The sequence below is a fragment of the Nycticebus coucang genome, chromosome 4, assembly GCF_027406575.1.
Source record: "Nycticebus coucang isolate mNycCou1 chromosome 4, mNycCou1.pri, whole genome shotgun sequence".
NCBI classification, from domain to species: Eukaryota; Metazoa; Chordata; class Mammalia; order Primates; family Lorisidae; genus Nycticebus; species Nycticebus coucang.
The window spans coordinates 126721061-126745537 of NC_069783.1; the positions used below are offsets into that span (position 1 = coordinate 126721061).

A 24477-nucleotide genomic window follows, 5' to 3' on the forward strand; every position below is an offset into this window, starting at 1 on the left:
CCCTCTTCTGTCCCTTCCACCTTCCTGACAGGCTCTGGATTGTCCTCAGGTTAGAATCCAAGAGTTGCCACCAACTTTTTTGTCACCCAAGTAAAAGACTTGACTTTCCCCAAGTCTCTCATTACCCTCAGGGCTGTGCTTATTCTCTCATATTCCTTGCTGCTGATTTAAAATGCAGACATGAACAAGATATTTCTGCATCATCTCTACACCTTCCCTTCCCCATACCACCCCAGACTAGGTGGTGAACTCTTGGGAATAGACAGTCGGGTCAATCCAAAACCTTTCTCCCTCCCTCCTCTAATTTTTTACCTTGTGGTCTCCATGTCAAAGAACCACCCCTCCTGGGAGCTGCCCATACCAGAACCTTGGGGTAGTCTTTTTCCTCTTTGTCACCTCCTCTTCACACATTAAGTCCTATGGATTCTTCCTCCAGCATTCTGTGCTCCACATGCTTCTCTCTGACCCCAGAGCCCTCTATTTCTTATATTTTTGAGTGTCCCCAAGTGCCTGGCACTGAGCTGATCTCTGAGCACTGTCCCCTCTCACAGTACAGCTGTGTCTTTACTGACTCAGGGCTGACCCCCACTCCATCCATCCTCTGTCTTTTTTTCTCCCTCTGTACTGCAATAGCTAAGGGTTGGGGCAGTGGAGCACGTGCCTGCAGATTCTGTTGCTAAGGAAACCACTTCCTTGGTTACCAGCCTTGGTAGCATTTGTCTCACTATGTCTGGATCCCACTGAGTCACCTGCACTCTCCAGGAAGATCTCCAGGAGGAGATGGGGGAGGACAAGAGGGGAGGGGAGGGAGGAAAAGAGAGAGCCAGGGAGGGACATGGAGCTCAGAGATGGAGAGACACTTGCACAAACAGGAACAGAAATCAAGAAAGATAAGAAGATGAAATGAGGACAGAGAAGAAGAGGGGGAAAGGGGCAGAAAGACAACAAAGAAAAGAAGTTTAATGAGCAGCTGGGGGAAATCAGAGAGATCACAAAGGGGGAAATTGAGAGCAGGAGGCAGGGTAAAAGAAAGCAGGGAGGAAGGGGGAGGGAGGAAGGGGGAGGGAAGAACGACACAATAAAGGAGAAAGGGAAGGAGTTGGGGCCAGGACTCTGGGAGGATGCGTCCCTGCAGGACCTAGCCCCAGCACCCCATTTGCCACCTCTCCCCGCATTGTCCATTGGGATATCTTTGCAGCTGTCCCCACGGTTGTTGAAGAATCCAGAAGTCTCAGAAGTCAGCAGATGCTGGGCCCTGCTTGTTCTCCTGAGTCCTGGAGCTGCAGTGAGCCACAGGCAGCGGCAGGATGAGAGCCCAGGTGTCCCAGCTTCCAGACCAGGCACCTACACTGGGGCGCTGGAGACCACTGGGATCCAAACCTTTTCTTCTTCCTCAGGTGCAAGGGCTCTGTCACTCTGTGCATGGAAAAAACTATTAGGCCCTTGGAGGATAGTGGCTATCAGTCTGAGTGGCACAGGCTAGAGCATGTCACTGCACTGGTGTCCCCTCCCCATGGTTAATAGTCTTTGCTCCTCCCAGCAGATGAGGTGGGGCAGGTATGACCCAAGTCCTTTTTCTTCTTTGTCTCACCACCTTCTCCCTCAAAATGTTCTGATCACTGACAGATATCACCTTGGTACCTGGTAAAATGTAAACTGCAGAAACAAGGAATTTTATCTGTTATGTTCCTTTTAATTTCTAAAACTGGGAGCAGTGCCTGGCACATGGTTGTTCAGTAAAATATGTATTGAGTGAATGAGTGAATGGATGTTACTTTGGTTCCTTCTGGATCTGAAATATAAAGATTTTGTTGCCAAGATTGAGGGAGTGTGAAAGGAAGGGCAGAGATGAGCTAAGGCAGGGGTTACTACACTGTCCATCATAGCCCCAGCTCTGGCCTGAAGTGCTTTTACACCAGCTTCTCCCAGCCCCTGGGAGTCCAGGTGGGGTATTGAGCTGCATGTGGCACAGAATCTATGAGATCCCAGGAGGAGAATCCAGGAGAGCTCAGGCTGGATGCTCCATGGCTTCCCATACTTCTTATTAAGAGGATTTGGTTACACAGATAATATTTAGAGAAATGAAACAAAATTGGCACACTGGTTTAGGGCTCAGCCTGAGACCAGAGTTAAGTCTTGATCTGAGATTAGGGAAGGCTCTGGCTGAGGCCCAGAGGGCTCAGAGTGCCTGAGATTAGGGCTTATGCAGCACCAGGAGTGAGTCTCTGTCTGGGTCCTGAATCTGAGATTAGGGCTCAGTCAGAAGCCCTATCAGCATTTGTTCTGGGACAGTTCAGGGCTCAGCCTATGACTCAGGTTGGAATGTAGGACCAGACTTGGGACTCAGTCCAGTGTGACTCAGTCAATGTGGGGCTGAGATAAAGGATCAGTGTGACAGAAGGATCATGGATCAGGATGTGATCAGGGGTTAGTTTGTCATCAGGATCAGGGCTTAACTGTGGCCTAGATTCAAGGCTCCTAGTTGGGCTCAAACCGTGATCAGATGAGACTTGGTTTAATATCGAGGTCAGAGTACAGCCTGGGGCCCAGATGAGAGCTCAGTCATCACAGAATAGTTTCCATGAGCCAACATGAACCCTCAGAGGAGAAAGACTCTGCCTTCAGTGGTACCAGGACTCCCTCTCTTCCTGAGCTCTCTTTCTGGATAGGGGAAGCCCCTCCCTTTCCTTCCTCTACCTGTCCCAGCTCTCCTCTCCTCTTCACTCTCTGTGTAGCAGTATATAAAACCTTGTCCCTCCCTCTAGCTGGTAAACAGTTCCCGATACCAGCACCTCTCTCCAGAATCCCCTCTGATGCATAAGGAAAGAGAACATAGGGTCTCCCTTTGGTGATATTTGTAAGTTTGAAAACTGTTGCCCCACCTACTAGGGAATGGATGAGACCCCTCTGTCCTCTTGGTGGCTTCCCAGCTGTGCACGCATGTGCACAGCATCACACACAAGGGGTCTCTCTCTGTCACACACAGACATTTGCACACATAGATATACATAACACAAATACACATAGAAGGGATGCCTCCCACACAGAACTTCTTTTACACACACCCAAGCAGGGGCATTTGCACAATGTGCTAGTAATCTCTACCTGGTCACCACTTCCACCCACACACCCATCCCTTCCATGACTGCCAAGGACAAAAGGCATAGGCAGAGGACATGCCCTCCACAGTAGGCAGCTTCTCCTGAACAGATTTCAAACACACGGATGGTTCTTCCTATGCATGTGCACAATCCCACACACAGGGACCAACACAAACATGTCAAAACTGGGACAGTCATCACACTGGCTTGGGGGATAGAGCAAGTGGCTTCCCTGGCAGCTACACCAGGGAGTTACCCACACACAAAAGCAGTTATACCCCAATCCTCCGCAGCCCCCAAGCATTTTGTCTCTCTGTGTGCTTATCAGTCTCTGCCTCTCACACTCACACACCAGGAAAACATCCCATTTATAAACTTGCCTTACACAACACTCTGCCACAGTTGAATTATCAACAAAACTCTCATTTAATGATGGTGTTGACCTGAGGAATCCTCAGACAGAAGCTTATGGCCAGAGGTGACCATTAGCAAAGAACTGGGCCTGGACTTGGACCAAGAGTCTCCCAATGAGAGCTGACTTCCAAGTGGGAGGGAAGACCAAGCTCTCTGCTGCTTCATGAAAGTGGCTGGAAATTAGCCTGGGGCAATGTGGGGGGGTGGTCAGGGATGAACACAGTAAAAAATACATTCAGAGCCCTCTGGGTGGGCCCTGGGGTGGCCCAAATCCTACAGATGAGGGAATCGAGGAAGGGGAGCACCGGCCAAATCCCCGTGCCTTTCTCTTTTCATGGCCAGGTTCCAAGGGGCAGAATGTACTATGTGTTAGTCATATTCCTCTTAAAAAAATATATCTTTTTATACTTGCCTTTTCCATAGTCTCTTTGCTATTTAGGAATGAGCATTTATGTGCACCCAAAGGCTTCAGAAGGACAGCTTAGGGAGGCTGCTCCAGACAGAATAGCAAAGAGGCTGTGACATATGGCTTTTGCATCTACATGATCAAGGATAGTACAGGTGTGGACCGGATGTGAAGCACTGATGTCCGGGGTAGAGGAGCAGATGGAATCCTGGATCAATGCCTTTTAAGAAAAATGATCAATGATTCGGGTCTTCCGAAATCCTTTGGTTTGCTGTCCCAGCATCCAGACAGCAGTGTTGGTATGGAAAAGCTGAGACATCACATTCGCCCCATCCCTTCAAGGGCCCCCAGGGGAGGCTGGCTCTGTTGGACTATGTCAAAGAGAGGTTGATGGTCTGGAAAGGTAACAGAGGTACAATGGGCTAGGTTCCACCTTATTTGGGGCACTCTTGCTCTGTCACCTGTACAGCAAAGGACCCATTGGCAAGGATCCATATGGCAGTGTAAGACCAATGCATTGGACTCCACAATGGCGAGTTGTGTTGCTGGGGCTCTCACTTACTCAGATTCTGCATGTGACATGAGACTGCCCTCATGGGTTAACTGTTGGTGCCTGAAGGACCCTGAAAGTGGGATCAAGGACCCCAAGGTCACAAGAAAGGAAAGGGCAAGATTCAGGCCCATAGAGAGGGAACCAGCTTGTTTCTCAAGAAGCAGTGGCCTGGGGGTGGGCTCATGATGCCAATTCACCCACTGTGAGCACCATTGCCTCACCATCCTACCCAGAATGTCAGAATCCTGAGGCCACAGGGAAACCTCCTGGTGATTTTGCTTTATAAGAAAAGGTAGCTTGGGATAAGCATCAGTGACCATGCATCCTGTGCAGAGATAAGAAAGGGAGTTACAAAAGCTCAGGCCAGAAAGGACCAGCATCTATGGCCATGTTTTTATGTCACCCCCTTGAGCTCCAACATCAAGGTCCTCAGCAAACTGCTCTAGGGCATCCACACGACTCCTTGAGATAATGAGCCCTCCTTCCCACAAGCAGAATCCAGGGTGGTCAGGACAGGGACATGTGGGAGAGGGGGACAGAAAAGGGATATCCCCCCAAACCAGTTGCCCTATATCTTCAAGAAGGGACGTGAGTATGGTGGAAGTGCCTGGACAATCTCTTCCCTGGAGCCTCCTTTGTCATGCAGGAAACTCACTGAAGGCAAACTGCAGTGAAGGGGATGGTCCCAGAAACCCTTAGAACAGGTCAGTGGGGGGTCTCCAGGGCCTGCTTGGTCAGAACTCCCAGTCCCTCCCCCCATGCTGACTCATCATCTTGGGTAGTAGCCATCGGGCACACCTGTGAGGTTCCTCCCTTTGAGGGCCACATCCACCATCTTGATGTAGGTGGAGATGGCCTTCTGCATGTCTGCTGTGTAAGGGTTGTACTCAAGCTTCCGGAGCCCTGAACGCTTGAAGTTGCCGTCCTTCTGGCTCTCCACACAGAGCAGCCGGTCCTCCCTGACGGCCACACCCAACAGGCTGACCATCCGGCCCAGCTGGATGAAGAGGTCCTGCTTCAGGTCCTCGAAGTGCACCACCAGCACCTTCTTGCCAAACTTGAGCCAGTCCAGTGTGTGAGTGGCCCACCATGGGGCATAGTTCCTCACAAACTCAGGCCACTCTGCAGAGAGAGGAGGGAGGATGGTCAGAGGGAGGATGAAGGGGTTCACAGACCTGGGTCAGATGGTGCTGCCAGTAGTTGCCATTATTCACAGCACAACACAACTAATGCAATTAGCAGTTGAGAATGATGACCCCATTCATTCCTTTTATACCTGTAAATACACCTGATACCTCTCACTTCAGTACTGCTTCTGCCTGGAATATTCTTAGCCTTCCTTTCTCTTTGGGAATAATGGAAACACTTGTTTAGTGCTTGCTACATGCCAGATACAGCCCTATATATAACTTTCTGCCACTATAGTATAATGTGTAACATATTAACAAATCATAAATTATTTATATTAATCTATAATAGACATTATATTATAGATCATATAATTATACATAATAATTTATAATTACAAGTGTATTAATATAGCTGTTAATTCCACTTAATCTTCATAACAACTTTGTGAGGTAAGTACCATCGTTATCCCCCTTTAACAGAAAAAAAGGTAACTGAGGTGAAAAAAGGTTAAATAATTTGCTCAAGATCAGAACTAACAACTAACAAAGCCAGGATTTGAACCCAAGCAATCTGGCCTCAAAGTCTATGCTTTTAACTCCCAGGTTGTCCTGTCTAGGGGTGGTATCTCCTCACAGGATAATCATAAAGCCATTGTACAGAGTAAGTGGAAAAAGCACATAAAGGTTCTAACATGGTGCCTTGAACCTGCTGGCTATCTATTATTATTGACTGTTCTCAGGTAAGACAGCATCTTCCCTGACTCACCAGCCTCAGTCAGTTGCCTCCTCTGGGCTATGAAACCCATTCCCCTCCCTTGTGCCCCCACGGCACCGGTGACATTGTGCTGTAACATCCCACTCAAGTTGCCTGTCTCTCTAACACACTAACCAATCTGCGGGCAGGGTTTAAACTGGATTATTTACATTGTCATCTTTACACATTTCTGTTCTACACTTCTTTCTTTTCTTTGCATTAAAGTACCATGTACTTTTTTTTTTTTTTTTTTGCTGTATGTTGCCCTTCCATGGTGGAATGACAATAGTCACCCAACTAGGAGGGTGTGTTTGGAATTGTCTGATTTGAAAGTCAGGTTATAGAGAACACGGGCACTTCCCAGGGGAGGCCTGGGAAGGACCTTGAAGAGAGAGGCAGTCAGCCCCTATAGCAGCTGAAAGTCCTGCGGAAGGATAATGTGGGGGACATCTGGAACAGAGAAAAGGAACTGCAGTCTGAATTCTGAGACTCAGCTGGAGAATCCCAGGGCAGGTGCCCCGAAGCTCTGAACTGAGATCCGCTGCCTCTCACAAGGGCAAACATGACCTGGCACCACCTCGCAGAGGAGAAAAAGGTAGGGGGTAGTCAGTTTACTGAATGGGCATGAGGAGTCACCCAAGTGAGGTTGGGGAGTCCACCTGGTTCTCCATAGCTAAATCCTAATCCTTTGCTTCGTGATGAATACCTATCACCTTATTTAGTCCAACTGTTACATCACCAGGAAGGAACCTAAGCTGGAAGAGGGGAAGTGACTTGTCCGTGGTCACATAGCCAGAACATGCCATCCTGATTGGTTCTGCTTGATTGCAGGACCTGTTTTTCCCAGGCACCAGCAGCCTCACCCCTACTTCTTCCCACTGCCTGGTCCTCAGCAGGGGCTCAATGAATGGTTGTTGAACTAAATTGAAATTCACAGATGCCAAATTGCAATGTTATAAAGGGTTCCTTTTCTTTGCCAAACACATCAGAATCTGTGACAAGACTACTACTTCCAGTCCCCCCTTGAACACAACGGCTGCTTGGGAAATATTTATGCTGGTGACAAGGATATATATATATTTTAATCCTTAAAATAGATTATTTACAATGTATCTGGCTAATTGGGCCCGTACTGGTTTAATGGGCTAAGACCAGATGTATCTGAGTGATTAAGGAAATTCTAGCATGTGTATGGTCTATTCTATTTTTTCAGGATTTCCCCATACCCGAGTCACCTCACAGCATCCGTGGTGACTCAGGACAGCTGCTGGTCTCGTGGGAGAAGCCCAGGTGAAGGAGATGGGGCTAGGTCACCCAGCAACACACACATCAGGATTTATAGGCTCGGCCACTTCTTGGCATCTCAAGTGGTTGTCATGGGAGGGCTGCAGGGTATCCCTCAAGAAAAAGAAAGGGGTGTTGGGGCCCCTCAGGTAACTCAGTGTGCACTACTAGCTTTGGCTGCAGGGGGAATGGGGATGACAAAGTGTCCTTGTTGACTGCAAACCTCTGTGAGACACCAGGCTACTGTCTGAAGAGCAACTAGGGAAGGCATGTTGCATGTTGCCTGAGCATCTACTGGGTGCTGGGCTACCCCAGGCACTTTGCAAGAAGCCTAGAGAGTAGGACTTACTAGCTCCATTTCAGACATAAGGAAAATGAGGCTTAGAGGCATGAAGCATCTTGCCAAGACACACAGCCAGCGTCTGAGGCCGAATGTGAATCCACATCCATCTCAGCCTGAACCTGGCTCCTGCCATCCTAGGAAGCATTTAGGGGCACCTGGTGCAGTTAGCTCCAGCCCTTCTTTTGCTCCAGGTCTTGGGAAGTTAGACTCTTTATCAACCTACTGCTCACTTCCCCTTCAGGCTGCTGAGATGCAGAATGTGTTCATATATGAGACCAAAACCCCCGCTCCTCTTTACATGTGTGACCTTGGAGACGTTACTCCATTTTGAGTCTCAGTTTGCTCATTTGCAGAATAGTGGTCCTGTTAAGACTCCCTGCCTCTTACACTTGCCATGGAGATGAAGTAGAAGGAGATTTGTAAAGCCCTGGTACGGTGCCTGGGGCATGGGAGGTGCCTGATAAATGTTGGTTACTGTTATTCTTCATGATGTTGTTGGTGCCTGTCCCCACCCCCCACCCTGTCTCCTGAGACTCCCCACATGCCCCATCATTTTGGTCTAGGCTTCCCTCCAAAAGCACAGTAGATATCCAAGCTGTTTCAGCAGCAGCTGTTGCCACCTCACCCCCTCCTGTGGCAAAGCTTCCTCACTTGAAACTCCTAAATTACTTCACTGGGAAGAAGAATGAAAATTGAAAACAAAAGCCCTCCATTAGCTCAGGATTCTTGGTAATTGATCGCTTCTTGCAAATCGGGTAATAAAGCTGCGTAACATGGGTAATGAGTGTTGGTTCCGCCGGAACTGTCACACAGGTGTGCGGGATACAGGCTGGCCAGCCTGCTCCATCTTCTTGTTGATGGGAGGAACCAACCAGGGCCTGATTAATAGCTTAACTGTATTTAATTCCCCACGGAATCATTAAACACAGTATCTGTTTCATTAAACAGATCCAGGACAATTCACCTTGTGTAATCATATCACATAAAATTTTGCTCTGGATCCACTCCAGGGAGATTGTAAAATTAATATTATGGAACCAAAAGAGGTTCTGTACTGTAGAAGCCTTGACTGAGGTATAATTGGGAAGGGAAGGAGGGGACAGTGGAGTAGACATGCTCAATAGCTGGATGACCTCCACAGGGCAACCTTTGTATTCCGTGTTGTCAAGGATATCCTAGAGTAGGAATTCTCAAAATTTTGAGTACACAAGAAGTCCCCTAGGGAAATCTTGATAATATGCAGATTCTGATCTAGTAAGGCTAAGCTGGGGGCTGAGATTTGCTTATCTAAATATCTCCCAGGTGACGTCAATGCCACCGGACCACAGGCCACACTTAGAATGGCAAGGGTTTAAAGCAGTGGTTCTTAAACTGGGGTGCACAACAGAATCATCAGAAAGGCTTGTTAAAACACAGACTGCTGGGGCCTCACTCCCAGAATTTCTGATTCGGTAGGTGGAGGGTGGGGACTGAGATTTGCTTTTCTAAGATCCCAAATGATGCTGTTTCAGGGAACCTAAAGCAAGGGCCTCGAACCCAAGTCCTTTCAAAGGCCAGATGGTGAATGAAAATGAGAGGAATGGGCTGGATGGAGACTAGGGCTTCTGCTGCTTAGGGAAAAGAGCATAAGGGCTGCTGGGGTATTGAAGGGGGTGATTGGACGTCACATCCCATCCCAGAATAAAGTGGGACCTCAGGTGTGTGTGGTGCTCCCCTAAACTCCCTGCAGACTCTTGGTTCAGTCTGTTCTAATTATGCCTTTAATGCTGGTTTAAAGCTCCCAGCTTCTTAGATGAGGAAAAAGAGGAGCGATAGCTCCTGGGAATTAAGGGAATCATCTGAACCTCGGATGGGGGGACTATCCGGGAAAGGAGAACCTCCGAATGTACCAGAGGATCACAACATCTCCAGGTGAGAGTAGAACTTGGTGATTAATGCCAGGGTTTGAATTCCAGCTCAGTCAATGTCAGGGGCCTTAGCCAAGGGACTTGCTCCTTTCTGGGATGGCTTTTTCATCTGTGAATAGGGAGCTACTGAATTATTGCAGCCTTTCTTCTCTCCTAAGGTTATTTAAGAGTTTAAATGAGATAACAAATGCCAAATGCCTATGTAAGTCCCCTCTCTGTTCACTGGGGCATCAGGGTGCCTGGGAGGATAGGTCCTAGGGCTAGCCCCACTATGGGGATCTCTGCCTCTCTGTTTCCACAGGAATAAACAGAGTCAGCGGTTCTCCATTTGCACACCAGAAGCAGCCTAGGAGCTTTAAAAAGTAGTGATGGCCAGGCTTCATCCTAGGATTGGTTCAGGGTGTGGCCTGGGCACTGGGGATTTCCCACATTCCGCAGAGGCAAGGTATACCAGGTTGGGTTATCTCCCAGATCCTATCCAGCCTTGACAAGCACAATCTGTGCTTCTGGGACAAGCTACTGCCATTTGCACCTATAGACATCTCAGCCTGGCACTGAGCAGTGTTCACTTTTTATTGTTCTTCCTATAAGTGAATCATTCAGAGGCCTCTTTACTCCTGGGAATAGCAAATGTCACCACCTGTGCAAGCTTCATCCCCTCACTGAGAGGAGGAGGGAGGCCCAGTAGCTGCCTTGAGCTGCCCAGGGGCAGGCTCAAGGTTTTTCACCAGTGAGGTCAGTCTTGGGGATGTCATCAGTGAATTGCCGAGTTGGCATCATCCTCCTTTCCTCTGGTCCAGCCTGTGGAGAGGCTGGAATTTTGGAATAGCCTGGTTCCAAGGTGGGGACAGCTCACATTCACAGAGCAGCTACTGTGTGCTGGGAGCTCTGTTCTGGGTGGACTGATATCCATCGACACTTCATCTGATCCATTATCACAGCACAGGGCTAGAGGTCAGAGGCTCAGGAGCAAGACTCTCTGGGTTCAAATCCCAGCTTCACCACTTCATGGAAAAGCTCATCCCCCTTCTCCTTTACACAAAAAACTACATGTAATTAATATATACAATTTGATGAGTTTACATACGTGGATATACTTCTGTTACCATCACCACAATCCAGGTAATAAATATTTCCATCACCTCTGGAAGTTTCCTTGTGTCTGTTTTTTTTTTTTTGTAAAAACATTTACCCTCTTAACAAATTTTTAAGTAAAGAATATCTTACTGTTAATTACAGGCATTGTGTTGTATAGCAGATCTTTGGAACTTACTTGTCTGTGTAACTGTAACTTTATACCCAAACCCCCTTGCCCACTGGAAAAGCTCCTTAACCTCCCTGAACTTAGCTTGTCCCATCTATAAAATGGTGACAATTATTGTGGAGGTGTAAGAAGTTAACTCTTTCCAAAACACTTCTTGGATGTGACTCTCATGGTGGTGATAGGAATTCTCGTGTAATCAATGTGAGATTCTGAGACTTAGGGGGCTTAAGGACACCCAAGATGGCAGAAATTGGGTCTGACTTCATAGCTCTGGCCACTACCCTGAGTTGAATGTTTATCCACTCAGACCTCATCACCTGGCAAGTTTCAGAGCTGGATCTCAAACCTAGATCATTTTAATAAGTTCCGTGCTTGGGGGATCAACGCTGTTACTTCACAGCTGTAACTTCCCACTTAACCTTCTGAGCCTCCTAACCCAGAGTTGGTAGGTTGTTTCATTGAAATGATGCCCTGTACCTGGGCTCTTAGGACCTCAGGGCAATAAAGACATTGAGCCACTGATCTGGGGCTGGATGCAGGGCTCCTGACTCCCAATTTAACCTGGTTCCATCAATTTTATATAGATGACAATATAGATGGTAAGAGGGCTAAACGTCTTTTAATCTCCCTAATTTTACTATTCCCATTTTATAGATGGGACATTCTAAGTTCAAAGAGAGTAAGGAGCTTTTTTTCCAGGAAGTGGGGGAGCTGGGACTTGAACCCAGAAAGTAGTGTTCACAAACCCACATCTTTTACCACTCTGTGCTAACAGTCCAGCTCACAGAGGGTGAGGCTTGTGGATGTAGTAGGTTGGGGGAAACACATCTCCTGTTCTGTAAGCAGGAGATAAAGTGTGACAGGCACCTCCTTAGGTGTGTCCTTCTGGATTTCTCACAGGAGACACAGTCTCCTACTGGCCACTCTGGTCCCCAAAACATTGCCCCCACCCATCCTGGGGCATTGCCCTGGCACCACACATGCCATCCCTCGCCTCCCAAGCCATACCTTTGCCCTTCCAGTGGGCATGAGCTGCAAAGCCGATGTGCCCGCCATACTTGCGGTTGAACTCTGCCATAAGAGCCTTGTAGGGGTTACGGATGAGCAGGATGGCAGCATCAAAGGCCTCGATCTCCTTCTGGCCACTCTCATGAGTCTTGATGCAGATAGTCCTCCCGCTGCGCCAGTGGTCCCGCTCACCTTTAAACCCTTCCCCATAGCCAGAGATTGGGGACATGAAAGGTGAACTAGGGCAAGCCAGAAGGCCACTCCATCCCTTCCTCTCCTAGGCCACCTCAGAAACCCTCATTTGCTCATTCATTTCTTCACACATTGATTGAGCACCTACTATGTGCAGGGAACTGTGCTGGGAGGTGAGAATGAAAATGATTTGCAAAAAAAATTCGTGGGGGCTTGGTGCTCATAGCTCAGTGAGTAGGGCACCAGCCACTACACCAAGGCTGGCAGGTTCGAACCCGGTCCGGGCCTGCTAAACAACGACAACTCCAACCAAAAAATAGCCAGGCACTATGGTGGGCACCTTTAGTCCCAGCTACTTGGGAGGCTGAGGCAAGAGAATTGCTTAAGCCCAAGAGTTTGAGGCAGTTGTGAGCTGTGATGCCATGGCACTCTACCGAGGGTGACATAGTGAGACTTTGTCTTAAAAAAAAAAAAAAAAATTAATGGGTCTTACTATTTTTGAGAGTCAGATTATTCAAATAAATTTAAAATCGCTGCCAGTTAGTGCTATAAGGAAGGAGGATTATGCTTGGATGCTGTGAGAGGGCCTGATGGTGGTGTGGGGTGATTCATCTTTGGGTGAAGTCAGTGTCCCCTGTCAACTGATGTCACAGAATTGAGGCCAGAAATAGGTCTCCACCAAAGTGTCAGGATACATCACATGTTTCTGCTCACTCCCTTATTCTCTGCCACCTTTTTAAGAAAGGACATGCCCTAGGGGTAGGGGCGAGGGATGGCATTGTTTTCAGATGAAAATAATGAGAGAGAGACAAAGAACAGACTTGGCCCCACCCTGTAGCCTGGAGTAGCACAGCTCACTCAGCATGACCAAAGTTGCTGACTTAGTCGAGCAGCACCTGGAAAGCTTTCCTGGGTGGAGAGGTACTTATACATGGAACTGAAAAATGAGAAAAAAAGTAATAGCCCCTGAAAGTAGGGAAAGGAGGACCAGAGGGGTGAAAACAGCAAGTGCAAAGGCCCTGTGGTATGTCAAGAGGTGTGTCACATATAAGTGCTGGCTGAGGGAGTTCAGAGAGCAAGAGGGGAGCTGTGTGGCTGGAGAAGACTATAAGGCTAAGTGGTCAGTACTAGACCTGAAAGACTGGGCAGCCCTGGAAAGGTCTGAAGCAAAAGGAAGAAGGGACATGATCAAGTTTTCATTTCAAAAGCTGGTGAGCTAAGAGAAGTTCTGTGCAGCTGGAGAATGAGGAAATGCTTCTATGGCAATGACTGTGCTGGACACTGGTTTGAGCTCTTCACATATACTAAGCAACTCAGTCCTCTCAACAATCCTATGAGGGGTTTTACAGATGAGGAAATGGAGACAGAGAGGTCAAATAACTTGCCCCAGTTACAGAGCTAGGGAGAGGCAGAGCCAAGGTACAGATGCAGGCCATCCAGACTCCCAAGACTGTGTCATTCACTCTCTAGGCACTCATGAGCATGAGAGCTCAGAAATTTAGGCCATGTTTCAGGTGGGCTGGGAAGTGCCTCATCAATCCCTGCCCCATCTGTGGACCACCAGCATCTAGAAAAGGCCCTCTGTACTACCCCTCCCCCCGCTTTGTGTCCCCACCCTCAGAAGTCAGGGTCAGAAAGCCTGAGTCTGCACTCAGGGCTGCAGGGACCCTAAGATAGGCCATGTGTTATTGTATTAGGCCTTTAAGACAATGGCTGTGTTTACAGCTCAATGAGTGATTCTGGATAGCATGTCACCTTGCTAGGCTTCAGTTTCTTCATCTGTAAAGTGGAATGGTACACTTTCTCCTTCACAAGGCCATTGTGAGAGATTGATGAGGCACACGATGAAATTTCAATGAATGTCAGCTAATGAATAATGAGACCAGGCATGAAATCATGGGCAGAGAAGCCATCCGTCTCATCGAACTTTGGAATATGATTTCCTCCCTTCCCGCCCACTCACGAAAGTTTAATGAGCTGTTTTCTGGCTTTTTAGGTGGAAGGAGTTGAAGGCTGGCATGATATCTTCTCCTGTTCCTAGAGATAGGGGTCCAGAGAGGTGAAGTCTCCTCACAGGGCCAGTGTGAAAAGCCAAGAATGGAATGTGATTTCCTTAATCAGATTAAAAAACAAACAGAAAATAAGGAAAACTATGAATATGGGGAAAGATCTCCAGATTTCAGAGTCTGGTTGCCTGAGGAGGTGTTGGTCTGTAGGAAGTATCAGAAATATAGGGAGATGAAGAAAATTCCATTTAGCAAAATGTCTCCCAGAGAGAGAAGAGTTATGTGTCTGGAAAGGAGGCTTGGAGAAGCCACATGGGGCGGACTTGCTCAATTGTCCTCTAAGAAAGGCCTGACTAGGTATTTGCTGGGATATTAGGGATGTGAGCTTGGTGGCAGAGCAGAATTACTGAAAGGGCCCCTCCTTTTTTCATCCTTCCTTAAGAGCAGGACCCAGCATCTCCATGACACAAATGTGGTGTATTTAAATCATGTTACTTTTACGAGTCACCAAAACATTAGCTTATTTGGGACACCCATGTGACCCTCAGATTCTGAGTGGCTGAACAATTGTCCTAGGATTTGGAGAAATAACCTCTGAGTTCAAGGTCACCAAGAAAACAAAACATGTCATCCCCTTTTCTCTTCCAACCCCCCCAACCTATAGTTGGCTATGCACTTTGCAGTTAGGGAAACTGAGGCACAGAGAAGGGAAGTGGCAAAGACTCCATATCTCTCCATACCCTGGAGTTTACTGCAGCAAGAAAGTTCCACTGTGGCTCCAGGCACAGACACCCTTGAAAGCTGGTGGCCCAACAAGACCATAGATTTGTTTTGAAGATGAGGTAGGTCTCAGAAATTTATGCCATTGTTTCAGGTGGGCTGGGAGGAGCCTCATCAATTCCCTGCCCTATCTGTGGGCCACCAGCATCTGGAAAAGGCCCTCTGTACAAGTCCAGGACATCATTCTGCCTCTCCTTCTTTTGTGTTCCCACCCTCATAAGTCAGGGTCAGAGAGCTTGAGTCTGCACTCAGGGCTGCAGGGACCCTGAGATGGGGAGAAGGGGAGATAAGGGGAGATGAAACACAGGCAAAGGGAAAGGGAGAAGAGGAAGGATAGAAACAGGTACCTGGAGAGAGGTAGGCATAGACACAAAACCAGGGGAAAGACGGGGATCAGAGGGAGACACACACACATGTAAAATGAGACAGAAATAGAGACGGGGAGACAGAGATGGCGAGAACAGAGGGAGACACGAAGAGGGAAGTAGAGAAAGGTAGAGATGCATACAGACCAGAGGTAGGCACACAGAGAGAAAGGATGATATAGAAAGAAAGACAACGATTTTTCTTCTTTCTGTGCCAATGTGTGCCCGTCAATTAGTTTGAAGGAAAGTACTACCAAATCCAAAAGGGGTGGGGGAAACCAGCCATGTAATAGCACCTCTCGCCCCCTACCATGAGAATGTGACCTGTAACAGCACCTCTCGCCCCCTACCATGAGAATGTGACCTGTAGCAGCACCTCTCGCCCCCTACCATGAGAATGTGACCTGTAGCAGCACCTCTCGCCCCCTACCATGAGAATGTGACCTGTAGTAGCACCTCTCGCCCCCTACCATGAGAATGTGACCTGTAGCAGCACCTCTCGCCCCCTACCATGAGAATGTGACCTTTTGTAACTGTTCCAGGAGATAGCCCCGAGCTGAAGCAGATAAAAGGGCTAAGCAAATGTTTAACTGTTAATCTTGTCCTGTTAATCTTGTCTTAAGACAGTTAAGTAATGAACCAGAGTTCTTCTTATCTAGAAAGCCCCTGCTATGTCTGCTACCCCTCCCTACTTTGTGGTTAAAGCCCCTGCCATGTCTGCTACCCCCCCCTACTTTGTGGTTTTTGCCTTTATAAGCTTGTAAAACCTGCTGTTCGGGGCTTGACTCCTCTGCTCCTGAGAGAGTTACGAGCTAAGCCCCAGCATGCAGGAATAAAACCCTCTTGCTGATTGCATCAAGTGCCATCTCTTGAGGTTGATTGGGGTCATCGTAGTCCAGGACAGAGTGGGGGTCTTGTCCCAAGTCTTTCATTTGGGGGCTCGTCCAGGATATAATGACCACCCCTCACCTGCAGAGTCAACCTTGGAGGTAAGAAAGGGGTACCCCGAAAACTGTCTAGTCTGTGTCTTCAGTCCTTTTGTTTGACTTTGTGTGCACGCTTTCGATTTTGCAGCCGTTCGGCACCTTGTGAGAGTGGCCGGACAGTGGTCGGTAGACGTGCCCGGAGGACCACAGGCTGAAACCCTGGGGGATGCCGCAGGAATTGAGGAGAACCAGGGACGCCTGGTAGTCTTACTGTAAGGATGCTGATTGAGTCCGGTTGTTTGATCAAAAATTACGGGAAATGCACCCGTCTGATTCTGTTATAGGCTTGTGAAGGACCAAGTGTGGTAAGTGGGTCCTTGTATCTGTAATATTTCTGTTATTCCTGTTATTTGTGTTTCTGACATATCCACTGACGATGGGACAGACTGTGACAACCCTTCTGAGTTTAACTCTAGATCATTGGACTGAAGTGAAGAGAAGAGGTCGTGATCTGTCAGTAGAGGTTAAAAAAGGTCCATGGCAGACTTTCTGCTCCTCGGAGTGGCCTACTTTTGATGTCGGCTGGCCCTCAGGAGGAACCTTTGACTTATCTCTTGTTTTTGCTATTAAAGAGATTGTTTTTCAGAGAGGACTGGGAGCCCATCTGGATCAACCTTACATCATAGTCTGGCAGGACCTGGGTGCAGAATCCACCCCCCTGGGTTCGGCCGTGGACTGCCACATCCAGGCCCCCGTCTAATCCTCAAGTGCTCACTGTTCAATCTTCCGGTTCCAGAACAGGGGACGACAACTCAGACCCCCCCTAAGAAGATCTACCCGGAAATTCAGGCTGATTTTCTTCTCCTCGACCCTCCACCCCCTCCTCCCCCATACCCTCCCACCTTGGCTCCTTTCGGGGGGCAGGGGGGACCAGCATCGCCAGATCCGGCGATTGCCCCCTCTGCATCCCCGGGGGAACCTTCATGGGGGCCCGCACAAGGTACCAGGAGTCACCGCTGGGGAAGAATGTCTCCCGACACTACTGTTGCCCTACCCCTGAGGGCATACGGCCCCCCGCCGGTGGCAACAGATGAGGGACCACCTCCTCTCCAGCCCCTCCAGTACTGGCCATTTTCTTCCGCAGACCTGTATAACTGGAAAACTAATCACCCCCCTTTTTCAGACGACCCCCAACGCCTGACTGGGTTGGTAGAGTCCCTGATGTTCTCTCATCAACCCACATGGGACGACTGCCAGCAGCTCCTACAGACTCTCTTCACTATTGAAGAGAGGGAGAGGATTTTACTAGAAGCTTGGAAGAATGTACTCGGGGCGGACGGACGTCCTACCCAGCTCCCCAACATCATCGAGACCGCCTTTCCCCTCTCCAGACCTGACTGGGACTTCAACACAGCAGAAGGTAGGGAGCGACTGACAGTCTATCGCCAGGCTCTAGTGGCTGGCCTCCGTGGGGTGGCAAGACGCCCCACTAATTTGGCTAAGGTAAGAGAAGTAATACAGGGGGCCATGGAACCCCCCTCAGTGTTTCTTGAGTGTCTAATGGAAGCTTTTAGATGCTACACTCCATTTGACCCTGCCTCTGAGGGACAGAGGGCTTCTGTGGCCATGACTTTCATAGGGCAGTCAGCTATAGACATTAAAAGAAAGCTACAGAGGAATGAAGGATTGCAGGACTATACCTTGCAGGATTTAGTTAAGGAAGCTGAGAAAGTATACCATAAAAGAGAAACTGAGGAAGAAAAAGAGCAGAGAAAGGAGAAAGAGAGAGAGGAAAGGGAAAATAAGAGAGACCGAAGACAGGAAAAGAACTTAACACGGATTTTGGCCACAGTAGTAGGGGAGAAGAGCCAGGAACAGACCCAAGGTAGAACTAAGAAGTCAGGTAGCCTGAGCAACCACGTCCCGTTAGATAAAGATCAATGTGCCTACTGTAAAGAAAAGGGGCACTGGGCCAGGGAATGTCCTAAAAAAAGGAAGAAAGAACTCTCCAAGAAAGTACTGGCCCTAGAGGAAGAAGAAGATTAGCGGGGACGGGGCTCAGAACCCCTCCCTGAGCCTAGGGTAATACTTAAGGTGGAGGGGAAGCCAGTTGAGTTCCTAGTAGACACCAGAGCTCAACACTCAGTCCTACTCGAACCATCAGGACCCGTCTCCAAGAAAAAATCCTGGGTTGTAGGGGCCACAGGGCATCAGCAGTACTCATGGACTACCCGAAGATCAGTAGATCTGGGAGTGGGATGGGTAACCCACTCGTTCTTAATTATCTCTGAGTGCCCTGCGCCCCTCCTCAGGAGAGATTTACTCACCAAAATGGAAGCCCAAATCACTTTCACCCTTGATGGCCCAGAGGTAACCCAGAATAAGAGAGTAACAGCCCCGACCATGCGTTTGGAGGATGAACATAGACTCTTTGAAAAGCAGCGGGAGAAAGAGACTAGTCTCGTACAAGACTGGCTAGAAAGATATCTCGGGGCGTGGGCCGAAACTGCCGGAATGGGACTGGCTGCAGAAAGGCCGCCTATAGTCATAGAACTTAAAGCTACTTCCACTCCTGTGGCGGTGCGCCAGTATCCTATGACTCGGGAAGCTCGGGAAGGGATTAGGCCTCACATTCAGCATCTCCTACAGCTGGGCATACTAGTAAAGTGCCAGTCACCATGGAACACCCCCTTATTACCTGTCAAGAAACCCGGCACAGGAGATTATCGCCCTGTGCAGGACTTGAGAGAAGTAAACAGCGGGCGCAAGACATCCACCTCACCGTGCCTAACCCTTATAATCTGTTGAGCTCTCTCCCTCTGGACCATATCTGGTACACCATCCTGGATTTGAAGGATGCCTTCTTCTGCCTCCGACTGCACTCCTCTAGCCAGAACATCTTCGCGTTTGAATGGAGAGACCCGGACTCTGGAACGACGGAGCAATTAACATGGACCCGACTTCCACAGGGGTTCAAGAACTCCCCAACCATCTTTGATGAAGCCCTCCACCAAGACCTAGCTCACTTTCACGCCAGCCACCCTCAGGTAACGCTCCTACAATATGTAGATGACTTACTACTAGCTGGAACGACAAAGGAAGAGTGCTATCGGGGCACAGAACTGTTGCTAGAAGAACTAGCCCGCTTAGGATATCTAACCTCTGCTAAAAAAGCCCAGATCTGCCAGAAAGAGGTAACGTACCTGGGTTACACCTTAAGAGGAGGGCAGAGATGGTTAACGGAAGCCAGGAAGCATACTGTGACTCAGATTCCAGTTCCCCGCTCGCCCCGCCAGGTGTGAGAATTCTTAGGGACTGTGGGGTTCTGCCGCTTATGGATACCGGGGTTTGCTACTCTGGCAGCTCCCCTCTACCCTTTGACCAAGGAAGGCATTCCCTTCGAGTGGGGTGCCAGCCAACAGCAGGCCTTTGACAACATTAAAAAGGCATTATTATCGGCCCCGGCCCTGGCTCTGCCAGATGTAACAAGGCCTTTTGTCCTATACGTGGATGAGAAGAGAGGGATAGCCTGAGGGGTGCTAATGCAGCCTTTAGGGCCATGGAAAAGACCGGTGGCATACCTCTCCAAGAAATTGGACCCCGTTGCTGGTGGTTGGCTAGCCTGTCTGAGGTCTGTGGTGGCAGTGGCGGTACTAGTAAAAGATGCAGACAAATTGACTATGGGGCAGAAGTTGACAGTCATTGCCCCTCATGCCTTAGAAAGCATCATCAGACAGCCCCCTGACCGGTGGCTGTCCAATGCCCGCATGACACATTACCAGAGTCTCCTATTAAACGGAGGCAGAGTCCAGTTTGGCCCGCCTGTCATCCTCAACCTGGCTACCCTACTACCTGATACCTCTGTCCGGGAGGATGTATTACACACATGCCAAGAAGTACTGGCTGAGGAGACTGGAACTCGGAGGGACCTCTGTGATCAGCCCCTGCCGGATGCCCAGCTAACCTGGTTCACTGATGGGAGCAGCTCCATAATAGAAGGTAAAAGGGTGGCCGGGGCAGCAGTAGTGGACGATAAGCAGACCATCTGGGCAAGTAGTCTGCCTGAAGGGACGTCGGCCCAGAAGGCCGAGCTGGTCGCCTTGGCCCTACGTTTGGCAGAAGGGAAAAAGGTTAACATATACACGGATAGCAGGTATGCTTTTGCTACAGCCCATGTTCATGGGGCCATTTACAGGCAGCGAGGACTGCTGACTTCAGCAGGAAAAGAAATTAAACACAAGGAAGAAATCCTAAGTCTACTGGAGGCTGTTCACCTCCCTAAGAAAGTGGCCATTATCCACTGCCCTGGACATCAGAAAGGGGGGTCCAGAGTTGCCGAGGGAAACCAAAGAGCTGACCGAGAAGCTAAGCAAGCGGCTCAAAGGCTCAACATCCTGCTGCTATATGAAAACACTTTAAGGCCTAGCCTTAAAGAAATAGCACCCCCCCTTGTCAAACACTTTAAATATTCGGAGCAGGATCTCGAGAGGATGGACAGATTAGGCCTCCACTTAGAATCCCCAGAGGGGATCCGAGAAACCCCGGAAGGAAAAATCATCCTCCCTGAGGAGCAGGCGATCACCTTTCTCAGACAACTTCATAAATTAACCCATCTGGGCCCCAAGCATCTGAAAACCATTGTTCAGTCCTCCCCATACTATATTATGGAATTAAGTAAGCTCGTTGACGCAGCTGCAAAAGAGTGCAGACCTTACCAATTAGTAAACACCCAGCCTAGCACACTACCTCAGGGAAAACGACTCCGAGGAGATCGCCCTGGGAGCTACTGGGAGATAGATTTCACTGAGATTAAGCCGGCCAAGTACGGATACAAATACTTGCTGGTGTTCATAGATACTTTCTCAGGATGGGTCGAGGCTTTTCCTACAAAAAGGGAGACTGCTCAAGTTGTAGCCAAAATAATATTAGAAGAGATTTTTCCAAGATTTGGGCTACCCAAGGTAATCGGATCCGACAACGGTCCCGCTTTTGTTGCCCAGGTGAGTCAGGGTTTGGCCAAAATCCTGGGGCTTGAGTGGAAATTACATTGTGTTTATCGGCCCCAAAGCTCAGGGCAGGTAGAGAGGATGAATAGAACCCTAAAAGAGGCCATGACTAAATTATCCTTAGAGACTGGCATTACTGACTGGACAGTCCTCCTTCCCTTTGCTCTGTTCCGTGTGCGCAACACCCCTAGTACTCTCTAGCTGACCCCCTTTGAAATCCTATATGGAGCTCACCCCCCGCTCGTTGCCATGCAGCACCTCCCTTCCCCAGAATCTTACTCCTCTCAATCTCTATACACCAGATTAAAAGCCCTTGAAACTGTGCAAAAGGAGGTGTGGAGCCGGCTGATCGAGGCCTACAAGCCCGGGGATCTGCAAATACCTCACCAGTTCCAGGTTGGAGATTCGGTGTACATCCAGCACCACCGGACAGCCAACCTTGAACCACAGTGGAAAGGACTGTACCTAGTACTGCTCACAACCCCGACCGCAGTAAAAGTTGATGGCATCGCAGCCTGGATCCACGTGTCTCATGTCAAACGAGCACTGCCAGACTCCGGGTGGGAAGTGGAAAAGACGGACAACCCCCTCAAGCTCCGCATGGGCCCAGTAGCCCTGCTCCTGCTGATACAACTCCCGGTGATAAGTAGCTCCGGTCCCAATCCCCATGCCCCCCAGAGGTTAACCTGGCAGGTTCTCTCTCAGACTGGTGATGTAGTATGGAGTACTACAAAAGAGTACCCTCCTTGGACCTGGTGGCTGTCCCTCACCCCAGATATTTGCACCTTAATAGCAGGGCTAGATAATTGGGATATCCCCGATGAGACCTTTAAGGAGGTTCCATTGAGCCTTGATCACCATTTAGCAAAGTGCTCGCTTACCCAAGGCTCCACATCCCAAGGCCAGTATGTTGCAGACGCCCCTGGCTGTGGCAACTCGCCTGCCCAGCGCCGGATGCGACAAACGGAATTCTATATCTGTCCCCGGGATGGGAGAACGAGAAGCCAGGCCAACAGATGCGGGGAGTTGGGGGGGTAGAAAATTTCTATTGTAAACAATGGGGATGTGAGACGACTGGGCAGGCCTTCTGGCACCCCTTCTCCTCTTGGGACTTAATAACCGTAAAGAGGAGCAGTACCGGAGCAGGGTCAAACCCCCTAAATATTTCCTTCACGGAGGGGGGAAACAAGCCCGAGATTGGATAAAAGGAAGAACATGGGGATTCTGTTTCTATATGTCAGGGTGGGATAAGGGATTTACCTTCTTTATCAAATTAAAAATAGAAACCCCTGTCGCTGTCCAGATAGGACCCAACATCGTACTCTTGGGACAGCAGCCACCAGCCAGGCTGCCTATTTCCCCCCGTATGCCCCAGACCCCGGGGAGCACCCAATTAACTGGGGCCAGCACAGCCCCATCACCTGCGGAACTGTCTCCCCAGGTAACATCCCCGGAGACTCCAAGCACCGGGCAGAGACTCCTTAACTTAATACAGGGGGCTTTCAATGTCCTCAATACTTCCAACCCTAATCTTACCAAATCTTGCTGGTTGTGCCTAGCCTCAGGCCCACCCTATTATGAAGGAATCGCCTTCTCAGGTATCTTCCAAAATACCACCTCCCATAATTCCTGTGACTGGGGGTCCAAGATCACCCTTACAGCAGTCTCTGGATGAGGCACTTGCCTAGGCACGATCCCCGAAAATTGCCGGCATCTGTGTAATCAGACCATAAAGAGCCCGTCAACCACTACCAATTATTATCTGGTGCCCCCTAAAAGAGGATGGTGGGCTTGCAGCACCGGGCTAACCCCGTGCATTTCCTCATCAGTGTTTAACTCCACTGCAGACTACTGTATCCTCGTACAGTTAATACCTAGAGTTATCTACCACGAGGCGAGTTCCTTCGAGGCAGAATTCTATCTCAGACCCCGTAGACAGAAGAGGGAACCAGTCTCTATTACCCTAGCTGTCCTGATGGGTATAGGGGTGGCGGTCGGAGTAGGAACAGGAACGGCTGCGCTTGTCCAGACCCCACAGTATCTCGAAGAACTGCGAGCAGCTGTAGATGAGGACCTAAAAGCCATAGAACAATCAATCACAAAACTAGAAGAGTCACTATCATCCTTATCTGAAGTAGTATTGCAGAATAGACGGGGACTCGATCTCCTGTTCCTAAAAGATGGAGGGTTATGCACTGCACTAAGAGAAGAATGCTGTTTCTATGTAGATCAATCTGGTATGGTAAAAGACTCCATGTCTAAACTCAGGGAGAGACTAGAAAAAAGGCAACGAGACCGGGAGGCCCATCAAGGGTGGTTTGAAAGTTGGTACAGCCGATCCCCTTGGTTCACCACTCTCATTTCCAGTTTAATAGGTCCCCTTATTATACTGCTTCTAATTCTTACCTTTGGGCCCTGCATTTTCAACCATTTAGTCACCTTCGTCCGGGAGAGAGTGAGTGCTGTACAAGTGTTAATGCTCAGGCAGCATTACCAGTCTCTCCTCCCAGACGATAGCCGCGAGAGGGAATACATAGAGCCAGAAGTTCCATGATTAGAAATTCCCCCCAAAAAAACAAATGGGGGAATGAAGGAAAGTACTACCAAATCCAAAAGGGGGGAGGGGGGAACCAGCCATGTAGCAGCACCTCTCGCCCCCTACCATGAGAATGTGACCTGTAACAGCACCTCTCGCCCCCTACCATGAGAATGTGACCTTTTGTAACTGTTCCAGGAGATAGCCCCGAGCTGAAGCAGATAAAAGGGCTAAGCAAATGTTTAACTGTTAATCTTGTCTTAAGACAGTTAAGTAATGAACCAGAGTTCTTCTTATCTAGAAAGCCCCTGCTATGTCTGCTACCCCTCCCTACTTTGTGGTTAAAGCCCCTGCCATGTCTGCTACCCCTCCCTACTTTGCGGTTTTTGCCTTTATAAGCTTGTAAAACCTGCTGTTCGGGGCTTGACTCCTCTGCTCCTGAGAGAGTTACGAGCTAAGCCCCAGCATGCAGGAATAAAACCCTCTTGATGATTGCATCAAG

The 24477-nt window shown here is 49.0% G+C and overlaps 1 protein-coding gene across 6 annotated transcripts in view; it reads right to left on the reverse strand.

Annotated features, from left to right (window-relative positions):
* Positions 1–3448: 3448 nt before the first annotated feature.
* The window catches only part of WSCD2 (WSC domain containing 2), a 126332-nt gene continuing 105303 nt past the window's right edge, over positions 3449–24477 (reverse strand). For 5 of the 6 annotated variants that reach the window (XM_053588905.1, XM_053588900.1, XM_053588902.1 and 2 more), the window contains 2 exons: positions 12165–12365; positions 3450–5596 (listed from right to left, as the gene is read on the reverse strand). In XM_053588905.1, coding sequence (XP_053444880.1) covers positions 5244–5596; positions 12165–12365 — 554 coding nt within the window. In that variant the 3' untranslated portion in view covers positions 3450–5243. Of the gene's footprint in view, positions 5597–12164; positions 12366–24477 lie in introns of all 6 variants that reach the window. The other variant, XM_053588904.1, reaches the window with a different exon arrangement.